Source organism: Plectropomus leopardus, chromosome 7, assembly GCF_008729295.1.
Source record: "Plectropomus leopardus isolate mb chromosome 7, YSFRI_Pleo_2.0, whole genome shotgun sequence".
Taxonomy (NCBI): domain Eukaryota; kingdom Metazoa; phylum Chordata; class Actinopteri; order Perciformes; family Serranidae; genus Plectropomus; species Plectropomus leopardus.
In genome coordinates this window covers 33,537,491-33,554,479 of record NC_056469.1, presented here as the reverse complement: position 1 = coordinate 33,554,479, position 16,989 = coordinate 33,537,491, and the positions used below count along the sequence as shown (strand labels likewise).

Below are 16,989 nucleotides of genomic sequence, written 5' to 3'. Positions count from 1 at the left end.
CACCTGTTTAAGTGTAAAACGCACGTAACTTTGTCTCATGTGCTCATTTTCATGAGACAAAGTTACGTGCGTTTTACACTTAAACAGGTGAGGAAATGAAACAGAAATGTCGACTGTTGAAACTCTGGTGTTTTACATCAAAGAAAAGTGACACAGCTCACAAATTTAACGTTTGAGTGAAGTGACTTTATTTGAGATGGCTTGCAGAGACTGAGAGAGCAGATTATCTGCCAGATCTGGTGAAACGCAGGCAGCTCCACATATAACAGCTGCAACAGCTGATGGCCACAGCTATATGACAGGGAAATTAAAAAAGAAGATAAACATTGTTGAATATCGGTATAACACACACACACACGCACACACACACACACACACACACACACACACACACACACACACACACACACACACAAATGATGGACACCTTTTAGTCTTCAACTTCGGTTTTGAAGCCATGATACATTAACACATGACGCATTTATTCCAGCACCATATATACAGGCTATTCATTGATTTTATTTTACTGTTTGTGAGGATTTATTCCGGCTGAAGTCAGTTTTGTTTATGAAGTTTGTTGATTAAGTTGAAAACTTGCTGTGATTTTTTTTTAATGGCGTCAATTTATGTATCCTTTCAAAATAAGAGATGAACCGACTATCCGAAACCTGCTGTATTATATTTGTATGATTCTTTATGACAATAAACATTTTGGGAAATTAAATTGTGTTTTGTATGTATTATGCAGGCTACTGTACAGTGAGTACATGTGTGTGTTAAACTACTACACACAGAGTGATGAGTGTACATGACATCATGTAAGTTCACTCTGCCTCTGCAGTGTGTGTGTGTGTGTGTGTGTGTGTGTGTGTGTGTAAATAATGCATGTGATAAAAAAAAAACTTAACAACAACAACATCAATCTGTTATCACAACATGGGGGTTATTATTATATTTTAGTAGTTAAATATATAGCCTATCATTATCAATATATAGTAATATATGTTTATGGATATATTTATTGATTTTGTTTTACTTTTTGTGAGGATTTATTCCTGCTGAATCTTGCTTCCAATATGTTTGTTTGCTTATTAAGTCGGTTGTATAAGATGAAAACTTCCTAAATTTGTTTTAACAGCATCAACTTAATGACAATTATATTACAGCTAGATTTCATTCTTCAAACGAAAACATACAAATACTTTCAGAAATATGAAGAATCTGCTTTTCTTTGTTTTAATCCTCCAGATGATTCTTCTTCTCTCGCGGCATAAAAAACGTAATTTTTTTGTTTTTTTTTTTTTCCTTTTTCGCCTCTGCAAACAGGAAGTCAATATCTCATTCAAAACTGAAACCCTGCGCGCGCACTCCATCTATTATCATTTACCAATAAGTGATCACGTTTATGCGGTGATTAAACAGCAGATTTGGGGGGCGAGTGTGAAGTCCAGGATGAATAATGTCGCGCTGTGTGTGTGTTTGTCCTCCGTCCTGTTGCTGCAGCTGCAGCTCGGGGACGTCTGCAGGCCTCTTGGGCCAGCATGCACTGCGCGTCCACTGCTGCACAAAAAACGATTCAACTCAGTTTTTTTCCTTATTTTTATAATTTTCTTCTAATAAAATATGAATATATAAATGTTGACGACTCTTTCCTCAGCAGCATAGAAACTCAGACAGCAGCCTTTTCTCCTGCAAAAACAAACACGCCACCTCTCTGCCTCTCTTTGGATTATTCTATTTATTTTGCAGGCCATGCATGTCCATCTTAAGGTCACAGCAATGTCCCCTGACCCTTGACCCCCTCGCTATTGGCTGCATGTAATATTGGTGATGCAGGATTTGATGCAGCTACATGTCCCTGAGGATGGAGGCATCAGCTAAATGGTTCAAATCTGAAGGCGCTCAGTATTGGCTTTAGATTAAAAGCTTATATCAGGAGTCACTTTACATGAGAGCTGCGGCTAAATGGCTAAAATGTGAGTGTTCCTCTTTGGTGTATTTATTGCCTGGATTGGTAATGGAAGGTTTTTCCTGATGGCTTAAATGTAAATGTTGTGGTTGTAATGTTGCAGAAGCTAAATTATGAAAAACTGCTGCTGATCTGAAATTTTGGGCTCAGTGTGCACACTCAGCTTGCAATTTTTTGGTGGAAAAATGATGCAATGCAACCAATAAATGTTTTAGTAACATTTTCAGCAGCAGGTTTTCTTCATGTGTTCAGAATGTTCTTAAAGTTTGAGCAACATTCTCTATAAACATTAAAAAAAACGTTTATTGTTAAATTACATTTCATCCAAAAAAGAGTCTCTAATCTCAGTACTCAGTTACATTTTATGAATGTTGCTTTGAAATCGTTCTTCTTTTGTTCTTATGTAACATTGTGGGAACGTTAAAAAGAATCTGTCACCTCTGGACATCACCAAAACATCCTCAGAGTGTTGCGGTTAAAACGTTGCATCTTAGTTTATTCTTAGCATTTAACCTTAAATGAACATTATATGAAATGATGAACATCTTTATAAACGTTATTTGAACATTAGGTTAAAATATTTTCGTTAAAACATTATTATACCGTGTAGGTAACGTTAGCCAATGTTGTGGGAACGTTCTTTACTAGCTGAGCAAACTAATCTTTTCACTAAAGCTCCTTATTACGCAGAAATACGGTATTGCAGATCACAAGTGGCTCTGTGTTGACAAACTCGGACCCTGAACCGGGTGTGAGTGGGTAAAGTTGGGGGGCTCTGCAGCTCGAGTGTCAGCCTTCCTTCTCGGATTTGCCAGCCACAGAAGGTGAACTTTCACCCCGACCTCCAAAAGGACCTTTTATTTTCGCTCTGTAGCCGTTGACCATTTTACCTCCAGCTACTCGCCATCCATACACGCATCCCTCCGTGCTGGCTGCGCGCGGAGCGGATCGATAGGGCAGCATCTGCTCCGGGAAGCCGGCGGTCCCACACCGCGCACCGCTCCGCTGTTTCCAAACGCCAGAACTGCTCATCTCTGAAAATTAAACTGACAGACAGATATGATTAGTATGCGCTCTGCCTCCCTGCTTCTGTCTCTCTCTGCGTGTTTCTCTCTGAGGCCGGAGCGCGCGCAAACATGCACGCACAGGCCTCACTATGCAGACTAGATGTACATTTATGCTTTTTATATGCTCCTACAGGCGCCAAAGCACATAAATAGATTCACGTGAACGCGCGCAAGCAAGCATGCACCCACTCAAGTCTCCACAAATGATTGTACACTCACGCACGCTCACAGATTAGACACAAATCCGGGCGTCCATGTTGCACAGTAAATTTACACAAAGTGACATTAAGTGGATGCTCTTACACGTGCACGCACTCGCGGGCACGCGCTGTCAGCAGGCCGGGCCTGCAGTGTGTCTACTCGGTGTTGCAGCAGCAGGTCGAGGGTCTTTTGAAGAAAAAAAGGGTCGCATTGATCTTGTTGAGGGACTTTCCAGACTCAAGTGTTGGCGCTGTGAGTGAATGGAGGCGCGTGCTGAGTGCTGATGAAGAGCTGAAATAAACACGAGCGTCACTTGGCAGCTTTTGCCCCTAAAATGTGGCGCGAGAGGAAACAGAAAAAAGAGAGAAATGCAAAATTCTTCAGGAATGTTTGGTGCTGTAGAGACAAAGAAGGGCTGGGGTCTGGTGTGGAGCGGGCGCAGCATGGTGGGAATGGATGGATCTTTTTCTGGAGTCAATAAGTTAGTGAGACCATTTACATAATTGCATATTCATCCTAAATTCCCTTTTTAAAATGGGTTTGGGGCAGAGATACTCAACCTGCTTTGCTTGGGGGCCACTTTTGCAAAATGACAGGGGCCAGTTACATCAGCCCCATTCATGTTTATAGGATTTTAGTTTTTAGGACATTTCCAAGATTTAAGTATGTTTCTTTGATTTCAGTCTGTTTCTAGGATTTTATGGCATTTCACAGATTTTAGGACATGTCAGGATGTTTCCAGAATTTTAGGACATGTCTCAGATTTGGGGGCATTAATAGGATTTTAGGTTGTTTCTAGGATTTTAGGACATTTCCAGGATTTTAGGACATTGGGAGCTTAGGCCGGACCTCTGTCAGGGGATGCATAAGATCCTCCACTGACACTTTTTTTTTTTATATAAACAAGCCCTATTTTGATGGTGTTTTATGCACTCTGGCATCTTATGTTTACTAAAAGTACAAAAAATCCCTGAAATGTATTCTCTAGCTCTGTGTCTTTCAGTCTCCATGTTCCAGTTACCTCACTGTGACCAGAGCATCACTTGTTACATGATGAGGAAGAAACCGACATTGCAGCTTGCAGTTTGTGATGAGACACAATAAAGAGCCGGGCGCAGCGCACTGACCAGGATGCGCGCACATAATTCATAAATTGTGCATGCAATCAGCTGAAGGAGGCTTAACCTGTGGGGTTATGAGAAAGGGAGCATCTCCACCTCCACACCTCCCCCGCCCAGTCACCCCTCCCTCCTTCCCCCCCGGAGAGAAAGGGTTAATTGGAGTAGGAATTTCATCGCACATCTGTCAGATTTTTAAGGCCGTGACGCACTGAAAGCAGAGAGTCAATGTGAGCAAGGGGGAGGAGGAGGAGGAGGAGAAGGAGAAAGAGTTGGTGGTGAGATCGATGAAGTGGCAGGCAGAGGGAGGAGGAGGAGGAAAATCTCACGAGATAATGAAAGAAAAAGAGGAGAGCTGCTAGTGGAGAGCAAAAAAACGAGGCAAGACCCGGAGATTTTTTGGAAAACAAAAGACCGAGAAACGGGAACCGGAGAGAGAGCGCGAGAGATTTCGGTGTGTTAGCCGCAGATGGTTTTTGCACTCTTGGTTTTGGTGAATGTAGCACCCCGGGGCGCAGCGGACCAATTGTGTGAATCTGCAGGGCTGCTCGGCGACACAATCGGAGACATGCACAGGACGGACAACAGCCGCGGACGCGTTCTGAGAGGTGGATCATAAAAGGTAGGATTCATGGAGCTCCGCGAGGCTTCACACGTCGATGTTTGTGTGTCTGAATCGCCGTCGTGTTTTTGGTAGTTTGTTCACGCGTCGTTCACATTCATTACATGCTGGAAATATGCAAACGCACCCAATACGCACCTAATGCTGAGCGCTTCGCATGCGCGCTCCTTCTGTCCGGCCAACTTTGCATAAAGAGCAAAAAAATCGCATGTTGCAAAAATGAAGTGATTAAAATGCTGATATCGATGTTTTCTGCCGGGATGTGTGAGATAAAACGACTAAATGCTTCTATTATTGTTTTGTCTTTGGATGCACGAGTGTCGATTAGTGTTTAATAGTGAGCAGACAAACGTTATTCCCTCTCTGTGAGCATGAAAGTTGAAACGGAGCGGAGTAACAGCGGCTGTCTTGTCTCACGCAGGCACAAAGCTTCTGCCGAGGAGCACAGCTGAGCACCAAAGACACCACAAGAGCTGAGGATCAAATCTCAGGCAAAGCTCCTCATGCTTCTGCAAACTGCCTTTCTGGGAGTTTGAGGGAGTTTGAAGACAGTACTTAACGTTATCAGATAATTAATTAGACACCCCATAAGCCCGGAAATCAATTAATTCACAAATCGATAAATCCATAGTCTGGTGTAAGGAGAGCGCGCAGACTGTTGGCCCCGGCTGCTTGAACAACAATAACAAGAGCAGAGCCACAGCACGCGTTTATCTGCTGAAAGTGAAGATGGATGGGAGTCTCGGGGAGATGTCCCTCCACAGCCACTCCGATCTGGCTCACAGTCAGGACGGCAGGGCCATGCTGCACTCGCGGGACCTTTCAGCTGCTTTCCCCAGGCCCTCCCTTGGGGGACCCTCCATGTCCCTGGAGCCGGAGCCCCGTCCGCCGGGCTTCGACCACTCCATGTCTGCACTGGGATACAGCGGCGACTCCCCGTCCAGCTCCGGCAGCACCTACACCACCCTGACCCCCCTGCAGCCCTTTGACGACAAGTTTCACCACCATCACCATCACCATCACCACCCCTGCCTCCCTGTCAGCAACGTCATCGGCAGCTTCACCCTGATGCGCGAGGACCGAGGCCTTGGCACCAACTTCTACAACCCCTATGGCAAGGACCTGGCCATGACGCAGAGCCTGTCGCCGCCCTCCACGGGCTCGGGCCTGGCCTCCTCCATGCACGGCTACGGCAGCTTGGGCAACAGCCCCAACGGCAACGGCGGCCAGATGCTCCACGCCGGCTACGACGTCCACGGGGGGAGCCTCTTCTGCCGGACGTCCGATTTTGGCCGCGAGATGTCGCCGCCGGGTCTGGGAGGAGGCGACGTGTCAGTGGGGCATCAGCTGAATAAAATGGAGGCCCACCAGCACGCCCCGGGCCACCACGCTCACATCTACAGCCAACACTACCAGCCCCACCACCACCCGAGCCAGCAGGCCTCCAAGATGGGCGAGCACCTGCACTCCTCATCGTCCGGCTCGTCCTCGCCCGGTGAGGGCATGCTGCCGGGCTCGCAGGGCAGCGGAGGCGGCGGGGAGGAGATCAACACCAGGGACGTGGCCCAGCGGATCATCACTGAGCTGAAGAGGTACAGCATCCCCCAGGCCATCTTCGCCGAGAGGGTTCTGTGTAGGTCACAGGGCACGCTGTCTGACCTCCTGAGGAACCCCAAGCCCTGGGGCAAGCTCAAGTCCGGCCGTGAGACCTTTAAGAGGATGTCCCGCTGGCTGCAGGAGCCCGAGTTTCAAAGAATGGCCTCACTCCGGCTGGAGGGTAAGATCTGGCTTTGCTCTCTATCTGCCTCACACACATGTACACACTGTGCTCACACACACAACAACAAACAGACACTCGCTCTCCTCTTGTTTTCCCCAAACACCTTCCTTCTCCATGTCTTCCAAAAAAACAAAACCCTCCTCTGCAGCATCAGTATGCAGCTCAGGTAGAAACATGAGGAAAAGCATCACACTGATGTTTCCTTCTTGAATGCAGCACGGCCTCCATCTATTGTCTCATAATCACAATTTAGCAGCACACAGAGACAGTTTGAGCTGCAGAGGACCATATGTGCCGTTCCTTTGTTTACTTTGCTCCCAAACAGCTCCTATTGATCTGTACAGTAGTTACAATAATAAAAAAAGCCACAGACATTTGCCCTCCTCTCAAACGAAGCATGAAGATCAGCGGTTGGCAATTTAATCGCTTTTGAGCCCACAAAATAATTTGTGCAGATATGCCCATTCTGGAGCGATTGATTAATTCTAGCAGTGATTTATATCTGCTCAGCACGCGGCTGAAGTTGACTTGGCAAGGTAGCTGATGCAAATGAGGCTTGAGCTTCTGCCAGACGTCTTTTATCAACGTCGTCACCGAGGCAATTACTGCGAGGCTAAATACGAAAAAAACGCGGTCCTGCTCCGAGGCAGCAGCGTCGTCACTTTCCTCATATCTGTGAAAACAAGTGGAGGGTTGTTGCTGATGTGGAGGTGATCTTTAGTGCTGCATCAGCTGACATAATTAATTGGTTTTGATAATCAATTTATTGAAGTCAATTAGCCAGAAAAACAGGAGCTCCTCAAAATGTGAGATCATTTTAAATCCAATATATTTGTGGACTTTTGGCTCATTTTTCACAATTTTCTTGAATTTAGTCAGATTTTTTTGTTGCACACCAGTTAGTATTTATACAGACTCTACAGGCTAAAGATTTTTTTGAAAGGCACATTGTAATCTGCTGCTTGACATTTAATATTCTTTGGGGATGTGGATTGAAGAGACGACAGCACGCTGTACAGTGCCGTGTTACAGTGTTGTCCCTCCACAGGGACCAAGGGCCCATCTGATACACGCAGCACAGAAACAGATCCAAGTGAACACAGTAATATGAGAGGAGCATACGTGTGTGTGTGTGTGTGTGTGTGTGTGTGTGTGTGTGTCTCACTGCGGGGGTCTGTGAGGAGGACGTGTGTGTGAGCCTGCCCAGTTGATCACTGCTTTTCGCTCTCTGTCAGCAACTCGACTGATTAAGCTCAACAACACAATGGAGTTCATAGGTAATGATTGTGCACTCTTGCAATCCCTTCACAATTATTGATCTTTGATTGTTTGGCTCTGAGAGCACATGTGTACATCCTCCATTCAGCAAAACGTTACAGCAGCCCTTATCTAAAGACGAGTTATCTGCCAGTTTGTTGTGTAATTTGACAGAGATTTTGTTTGATGAATCTAATCGTGAGAGCTTTGTATGGAAAACGCCTCTTCCTGTCTCACACACACCTTATCTTCCTCGGGATAAAACAGCCCCTTTTTGTTCTTCTAATCATCAATCATTCTCTCTTTATTTTGCAGCATCTTCATCTTTCCAAACATTATTTTAACGAGTCCGAGAAGCCGATCAATCAGCTCATAAAAAATTAAAGTCCCTGCACAGAGAAGTGTGCTATAATGTTTGACAATGCTGCTCTCTGCGCTCCCACACACTCTCAAACTGCATATTTAGTTCTTGGCAAAGCCACAATTTGGACAGCCCGGCCCTTTTCTACATAACCTCCTTTCCGAAGGGGGTTGTTGTTTCCCCCCCCCCCCCCCCCCCACAGCCAACCCCCTTTTGTTTAATTACAAGCCTCTATTGATTTCCATGGGAAAGAGCAGCACGCCTTGCCCACACACACCTCGGCCGCATCGGCAAATCGAGACTGGAATTAGAATGCGCGGTGCCCTGTGCTCCTCAGTCTGAAGATAGCTCAACTGCTCTCTGCTTCACGCCTCAAGTTTTAAGATGATCCTCCTTAATGCAGCACTCGCTTAAACACATAGAAGGCCCTTCAGTGTCAGCCGGCAGCAGCGTGTTATTTCCATAACTGTGTCTCTGATAGATGGAGGCTGCAGAGCTCTCAGTAATTATGGAACGTAGCCGCTGCCATTTTGTCTTTTTCAAATAATTGTCTTTTCTGCGGAGACATTTTGCTAAACACGGAGGAGGTGATCCCTGGGATTTATCCGCAGTGTCTTGTTTTTGTGTGGATTACTGCACTGTATATATGAGATGCATCTGTAGCCCAACCTCAGGCGGTGGAGGAGGCAATCAGGATTTAGTCGGAGGAGAAGGAGGCAGGATAAAGACCACACAGCCATGCTCCGACACTTAAAGTCAAGCAGTGTTGGAGGGGGGGATCAGAGACTATAACTTTAAAGATGATGGCCGAAGCCCTTGACTAAAGGTCTAAATGAATAAGAAAGGTCAATGCGGTTTACGTGTCGGCTCCAGTGCCTGCACCACCCCCACAGTAATGAAAGCCACAAAGCCTCGTCCACCTCTCGCTGCGTACAGTTCACATCCTCCCAGCGAGGCTCAAAGGTCAACGCCGATTCCATTTACATATCAGGAATTGTAAACAGGCGAACCCACAAACATGCTTTTTTGTTTTTTTTATCTTGGCTCTTGCAGCTCCCCCCACTCTGGCGCTGAAGGGGTTAACCAGCCTCTGTGGGTCGAGGAGTCTGAGCTGCACAGATTTAATCAATAATTTCTATCAGCCCCTGGCCCAAGAAATCAGCAGGGGGTGGGCTGGGGGCTGCGGGGCGGGGGTGTTGTGTGTGTGTGGGGGGGGTAGGGAAAGGGCTTTCGATCACGTAGGTTGAGACGCCGGGGGGTAGGGAAAGGGCTTTCGATCACGTTTCAGCAACACGAGACAGGGGCATACATCATGATTAGGGGCTGTTCCCACGATCATAAGAAGCCTATAGGGGAATATTTATGTCTGCAGGAGTCGCCCCAGCGCCGCCGATTTATAGCATGGTAATTGTGAGCCTTTTACACATGATTACAGCATAAGGAAGCATTTAGTTAATGGTCGGCGTTATGATCGTCAGGACGGCAGAGAGCCGAGGATGGGATGGAGGCGAGGAGGAGGCACCCCGACTTCTCCAACAAGCCATAAATCCGCGCTACAAGCCAGCCGTAGCCAGCACTATCATGTCACTCCTTTCATTAAGCTGAGAGTGCACCACTGTACACCTCCCAACCCCCCCAGCACAGAAATATTGATGGTGTAACGCCAGTGAAAAATGTAGCATTTGGAAGAAAAAAAATAATAATTTCACTTGTAGTGATATTGACATGCCGCTGACATCTTGGCCTGTTCAGATTTTAATGAGACGTGGTTCGATAACTCTCAGAAATGCAAACGAGCGCCCCGGATGCCCAAAAGCTAACAGGCACCTGTAATCTCCAGTTGACAAGGGTGCATCCCCGAGTCCAAACACTTCCTTCAGATAATGATTCAGAGGAGGACGAGCACACACACGGGGAAATCACGGCCAGATTTATTCATGTCCAGTCGAGTACTTTAGTTTCAGAAACTCAGCTGGATGTCGGGGCAATCAAAGTCTAACGGCGCCGCACACACACATGCACGGCTCCACGCCCGCCTCTGAAGCTGCTGTTGTTGATGGCACTCGTGTGGAAAAGACGGCAGTAAGGTCACACTTATCTCTCAAGCGCTCTGCTAATGAGAGGAATTTGCTGCTGTGAGTTTGAGGAGTGCAGAGGCGGTCATACAGTAAACATCAGGCCGCGCCGTGTGAGATGTTTCTCAATGGGAACATGTAAGCCAATCAATCCAACGTGTCAGCTCTGCTCTCGCTGCAAAACGCCACCATCTTAGCTTCATATCATGCGTGTTTGGAGCATGTGTGAGTGGGATTGTGTCTCTGCGTGTGCTGGGCTTTGAAATATTGGATTTCAAGGTTGTTTCTTGCTGTTATCTCCATCTAATCAAGTCATTTTGGTCCATAATAGAGGACCATAAACCTTGTTTAGAAGTGGAGACATCTGACAGTGAGGCGACATTATTTAAAGAAAGTTTACACCACAAAGAGGCACCTCAAAATAAAAGTGTCATCTTCTGCCTTTTTGTTTCAAAACCAGGCATTTGGGAGGAAAACGATAAAGAATAATATTACAACATTTTGTGTGGGAATATTGTATGGATACACAGATGCCAGGTATCATTTAAAAAAAAGTTATTAATATTGCAAATACAAATTAAACTCTTGGTAGATGTCTTGAATAAAAAAATTAATTGCTTTTTCAGTCCACTAGATACATTTTGTTGCAATAAAAATGACTGACGTGAGATGAACAGAATGGAAACGTTATCTTATTAGATAAAACAAATGTTGTACAAGACATTTCCCCCTCAGGATTTGGTAGAAATGTGCATTCCCACCGCCAATAAAAATATAATAGTAACAGAAGACTTTTATTGAAATTAAATGCATTTCCACCGTAAAGTAATGCAGAAAAGGCACAAAATTTATGTATAAAAATTCCCGACCCGAAACCCCAAGTTTCATATGTGTCTGACCCAAAGTTTATATGAAATCTTCAACCTTGCTTTTTGTACCATAATTTGATAAAAGGAAATATATGTCATAATACTCAGTGTATTGCAAAACATTTAAAATCACAATAATACTGTATCTTGACCTAAGTTTCATGATAATATTGTAACTTGGGGTTTCTGGTGATTCCCAACTCTGTTCAAAATACAAATATGTCATTAAGCATGCATATTTCTTTGCATTTATTAATTCATTTATATATTTATGTTCCCATTATTCACTGGCAGGGTAGCAACTACTCTCTCTGTGGTTCACACAAGTAAACATTACTTCATAATTTTAAAAAAACACAAATAAAAAATTATTAAGGCAAAAAAAGGGAACGAAACACAACAAGAAAATGGGCAAACTACAAAAATAACAATAAAAGAAAACAAAACAATTAATAACAACAAATGAATGACAATATTATATATATATATATATTTAAAATTGATTGTTTATTTCAAAGGGACAGCGCACAGTTAAAGGCACCAGACTTAGTTAGCGGCTGATTTGCATCTGTTGTCGGGCAACAGGTAAACAAAAACAAAAAAAAAGTAGCCTTCATCGCCTAAAACACCACAATAAATAAACGACCACAAACTTTCTTAAATTCACTACATACAACCACACAAAAGACCATTAATGTGAACATATCACGCAAAAAGATGCAATACATAAAAGTCCATCAGTATAACATCAGCATGACAGACGGTAAACAAGAAAATCATTGATGTTGACACTTATGCAGATTTTAGCTAAAATTTAAATGCTGTGAACCTTACAGTTTATATAACTCCAACAATGAACCAATGTGCCCTCACTGTGAATAAATAATCAGCAAAACATCTGATACAAGTCAAAGATAATAGTTGCATTACTGAAAACAGCAAACAGCAGTGACTGAGAATAAAAAAAAAGAGCATCATAGATTTCTTTATTAATGACAAAAACATCTGAGATTGTAGGAAAACTTGTCCTGTGTCTGAATTTTAAATATTTTCCCTTTTTTCACTTAAATCGTTTGAACATATACAGTAGATGTGTGACACTGACATGTCAGATACGACAGAATAAGAAACCAAAAGACAAAACAAAACAAACTGCTTGGGTGCACGAACATTATTACATCTTTGATGATCAGCGTATCTGTTGATTATTGTTCCAGTCCAGTGTCGTCTCTTTAAGTTTTGTATAGTCCGTTTTTTAAAAAACATTTTCTTTCTGGTTTTGCTTCTTGTAGTCTCAGTTTGTGTGCCAATTTTTCCATTGAAAAGATTTCTTCCACGATTGTTGGCCATTGGTGTTTTGTTGGTTTTTTACTCTAGTTCCTCCTGACAGCTTTCTTGCTTACCACTTGCAGTGTTTTGATCAAATATCTATTCCTGGCAACAACATTTTCTTCAGAGAACTTACGTAGTTAAAGCACCAAACAGCTGTTAGGGACCTCATATCCTTGTTTGTTTTCTTTTAAATCCTTACCATTTCCCAAAATGCAGTTATCCAAAAAACATGAGAATGAAGGCACTCTTGCCAACATTTCTGATGACTGTTCAGCTGCTTTCTTTTCAGTTTTGGTGTAATAAAGAAACAAATCAGTTTCTTAAATGTTTATGAATTAGTGTATGAATGATGTATCTTCCACATATTCTGCCAATTTTTATCTGAAATTTCTACGTTGAGTTCTTTCTCCTATTTCATCTTGATAATTTTTATTTATCCTTTATTGAGCCAGGAAGGTCTCATCAGGACACAATCGGTTACAACAATATGCAATATCATAAAGCAGCACAAGTGAAAATAGTGAAAGAAGAGGGCTATTCAGAGCATACCAGTGACATCTAAACACATTCCCCCAAAGGTATGAACTATAAAAAGCAGCAACATGTTCCCTTCACTTAATTTGTACAAGAAACAAGTTGAAATCATCACAGTGTTTTGGCAGAATTCTTCACTTATTGTGAGAATATAAGACATTTGGGATCCTTTTTCTACACAAATATAACGTGTTCACATGGATGTAGCTAACCACGGACACAAGGCGTTTCTCTTGTTTTACAGGATTTTATTACACAAACATGCACTCACACATGTTGTCAAGTGTGCCATGAGAACTAAAAACACACAAAAAAAATCACAATATAAGTTGATCAACACATAAAAATCTCTCTACCTCATTGGCATAAATAATATGCTCAACTTAGAGCTTGACCACGTTAACTTAAAGAGGAGAACAGAAACGGCCTTGAGCGTTTTCACAGCTCGTAATTTTAATTTTATCTCCACAATTCATCTTGTGCATCAGTTTGACCACTCAGCCTATATTACCTTGCAGGTGAAGAGTTCAGCTCTTAGGAAACACAGTAAACAAGGGAATACATTAGTTCAGAGACATATATTTTTAAAACTGATCTTATTGTTAATAAACAAAAGACACACAAAGCATCATTTAATTCAACTCAAATATTAATAATAAAATTAAAAAGGTATAACTGCCACTTATAGCAGCAACAGTGGACACTATAAGTCCTAATTTAACTCTCAATAAAGTAATGTTTCAAATAAAACACATTTTAGCACAATCGGTAAGAAAATACACTTTTGTTTACAGATTTCAGGCCTCCAGGCCAGTGTTCAATAAAGTCCAGCATTGGCACCAATGCACCGGTCCTCCCTCAGTGTGTGTGTGTGTGTGTGTTGTGTGTGTGTGTGTGTGTGTGTGTGTGTGTGTGTGTGTGTGTGTGTGTGTGTGTGTGTGTGTGTGTTGTGTGTGTGTGTGTGTGTGTGTGTGTTGTGTGTGTGTGTGCGCACAAACACGCTTGCTTACACTCAGAGAAACGCGTTTGATACCATCAGCAAAACGTTCGCTCAGCCGCGCAGCGCTGATTGAAACCTCTTAAAAGTGTGCATTTAGGTAATTGCACGACTCCCCCAAATATGTTTTAGTCCACTTAAGGCTTCTAAACACCCCGAGCAATGCCGACTCTGCTTGTTTCACTCACCCCTGACGTAACCCGCCTTTAATAGAAAATAAATTAGTTCCCCCTAAAGTGATTATTACTCACTCAGTGCCGCCACATGTAAATGACTTTTATGAGAAACTAATGATGTTGAAGTGTCCACTAAGGGAAAGAGAAGAGAGGTGGAGGGAGATGGACAGAGAGGAGGGGTGGTGGTGGGGGGGAGTTGGCTCGGTACACAAAGGCAGAGGTTGGTGTTGTGTTTCCTGTAAATACAGAATTACAGCGTGTTGGAGGTGAAAGGTTCGGCGATGGATATGCAGAGAGAAACATTCAGCCTGAATTTAAAATGCTCGTCTGATTCTCAAAATGGATCTGAGCTCAGCCCACACATACACACACACACACACACACACACACACACACACACACACACACACACATATCAGCGTCTCTCACACAAAACTGGCCCTGCTTTTTTTTTGCACGATATATTTAAAAAAATAAAAATAAATTTCAGACTTTTCGTGAGGAAATATTGATTATATAATTGGGCAGGCTGCCGCAGCTACAGTGGCGTTTAACCCAGACCCCGAGTTTGTATTTTGTGGTTGGTGTAAGCGAGTCTGGCATTAAAAAGACAAATTAACACAAGACTTCATCACCTCCATCACCACTTAAAAAGTTTGAATACGGAGAACTTTGACATCCAGCTAATTTTTCCTCTGTGGTATAAAAGAAATATGGAAATGCAGAATATGAAGGGAGGCAGAGTCTGACTAAAATATGGCAGCTTTCTCAGTCAGTTTATTCTAAATGCAAACACAAGATGAAAAAATCATCATTTTGTGTATCTTATTTGTCAGTAATGTTTCTTTTGATTTCTGGGAGCAGATTTCAGTTAAAATATAAAAACAGACACCAGTGGTGGAGTATAATTAACTACATTGACTTAAGTACTGTACGTAAATGTGAATTTGAGGTACTTGTACTTTACTTGATTATTTTCTTTTTGTACTATTTTATACTTTTACTTAAAACTACTACTTTGCAGATGAATATTTTGCATAAAAATCAGAAGAAGAGTTTATAAATAATTTATTTTATTATAAATTAAATTACCCAACAATTTACCAAAGCACAAGTGGTTGATTAATCAGTCAGTTAATAGTTGCCAACAATTTTTATAAATGCTTTGGGGTTTGGGGGTTAGCTATTTCGCTATTTTTTAATTTTGAGTTTTTGGATGTTTTTACTTCTTTTAAAAAAAAGTTGTGTGGGTTCTTTTTCCCCCAAAATTTATCTTTGATCATTTTGAGTTTGGTGGTGTTTTTTTCCCTTTAAAAATAATTTAGAGGTTGTTTTTGGGTTTGTTTTTAAAGATTTGTCAGCTTTCAGTACTTTTACTTTGAATACTTGAAGTACACTTTCTGAGTGAATATAATTACTTTTGCTTATGTACCATTTCAAAGCAGGACTTTTACTTGTAACAGAGTATTTTTTTTACAGAGCTGTATTAATATTTTACTTGGGTAAAGGGTGCAGATACTTCTTCCATCACTGACAGACACAGGAAAATAAAAACTAGACTCCATGTGTGTTTTTTAAAAATAGATTTAATGATAAATAAGTTGCAGGAATGACATCATAAGAAAAGAAAACCATGGAGGATTTTTGCTGAAAATAATCCCTGTTGGGTCCATCGGTACTTTTGCAAACTGAGTGCTTCACTGTGCATCTGTTTGTGTGTTTTTTTGGAAGACACGGCCTTATTCAGTGGATGACAACACCAGATTTTGTCTGGAGGCCAAATCCATGTAAAAATATACAGTGTTTTCCAAAGCAGCATAATGAGAGCCGTGCAGAGCTCCGGCCTGGATGTAGTTATCTGTTTTCTGCCGGCAGCAGCTCACGGGCAACACGACGTGAAGGGTTGAACATCTTGATTCCTTTACTGCACAATGAAACAAGTTGCTGATTCATCTCTTTTAACTAATCAAAGTTGCTTAGCTAATCTGTTTTCTTTCAACAAATCCACTTTCCCTCGGCTTAATCCATTTGTCCTAGTTAGCCAGCCGGTCTGTTAGCTAACCTGCTCCCCCCCTTTCCTTTTTTAATTTATCTTTTATCCGTCTGCCTGCAGCCTGCAAGCGGAAGGAACAGGAACAGAGCAAGCTGGAGCGCAACCAGGGCCCGAAGCGCACCAGGCTGGTGTTCACAGACCTGCAGCGGCGTACGCTCATGGCCATCTTCAGGGAGAACCACCGCCCGACCAAAGAGCTGCAGGTCACCATCTCCCAGCAGCTGGGCCTGGAGCTCTCCACTGTCAGCAACTTCTTCATGAACGCCCGCCGACGCAACGTCAACAAGTGGGCGGACGAGGGCCGTCCCTCCTCCACGGGTTCCTCGGGCTCAAGCGTTTCCTCCTCCGCAGTGTCCTGCAGCACGGCATGATGACGGACCGCCGAGGAGGCGCGGTGGGGAGGGCGCTGAGGGAGCAAGGGGGCACATAGACTGGTCTAGGCAGAGATCAGCCGTCATAAATGTCCTCCTCGTTATCAGAAGGAGCGACGGAGCCAGCTATTATAGATGATTTTATGAAGATGAAGCATTTTCCCAAACCAAAGTCGATCGCTCCCCTTTGAAATAGAAGGGGGCGAT

General features: G+C 43.1%; 1 protein-coding gene across 1 annotated transcript; it reads left to right on the top strand.

The window, feature by feature from the left end:
• Positions 1-5,706: 5,706 nt before the first annotated feature.
• Positions 5,707-16,782, top strand: onecutl (one cut domain, family member, like). The gene is made up of 2 exons (XM_042489226.1): positions 5,707-6,754; positions 16,472-16,782. The coding sequence occupies exons 1-2, from the start codon at positions 5,707-5,709 to the stop codon at positions 16,780-16,782; spliced, it is 1,359 nt and encodes a 452-aa protein (XP_042345160.1).
• Positions 16,783-16,989: the final 207 nt, after the last annotated feature.

Bases quoted from the DNA above. Each gene is read 5' to 3' on its own strand.
- onecutl (XM_042489226.1), top strand. From the start codon at position 5,707: ATGGATGGGAGTCTCGGGGAGATGTCCCTCCACAGCCACTCCGATCTG. The intron at 6,755-16,471 runs GTAAGATCTGGC...GTCTGCCTGCAG, and splicing joins GGCCTCACTCCGGCTGGAGG to CCTGCAAGCGGAAGGAACAG.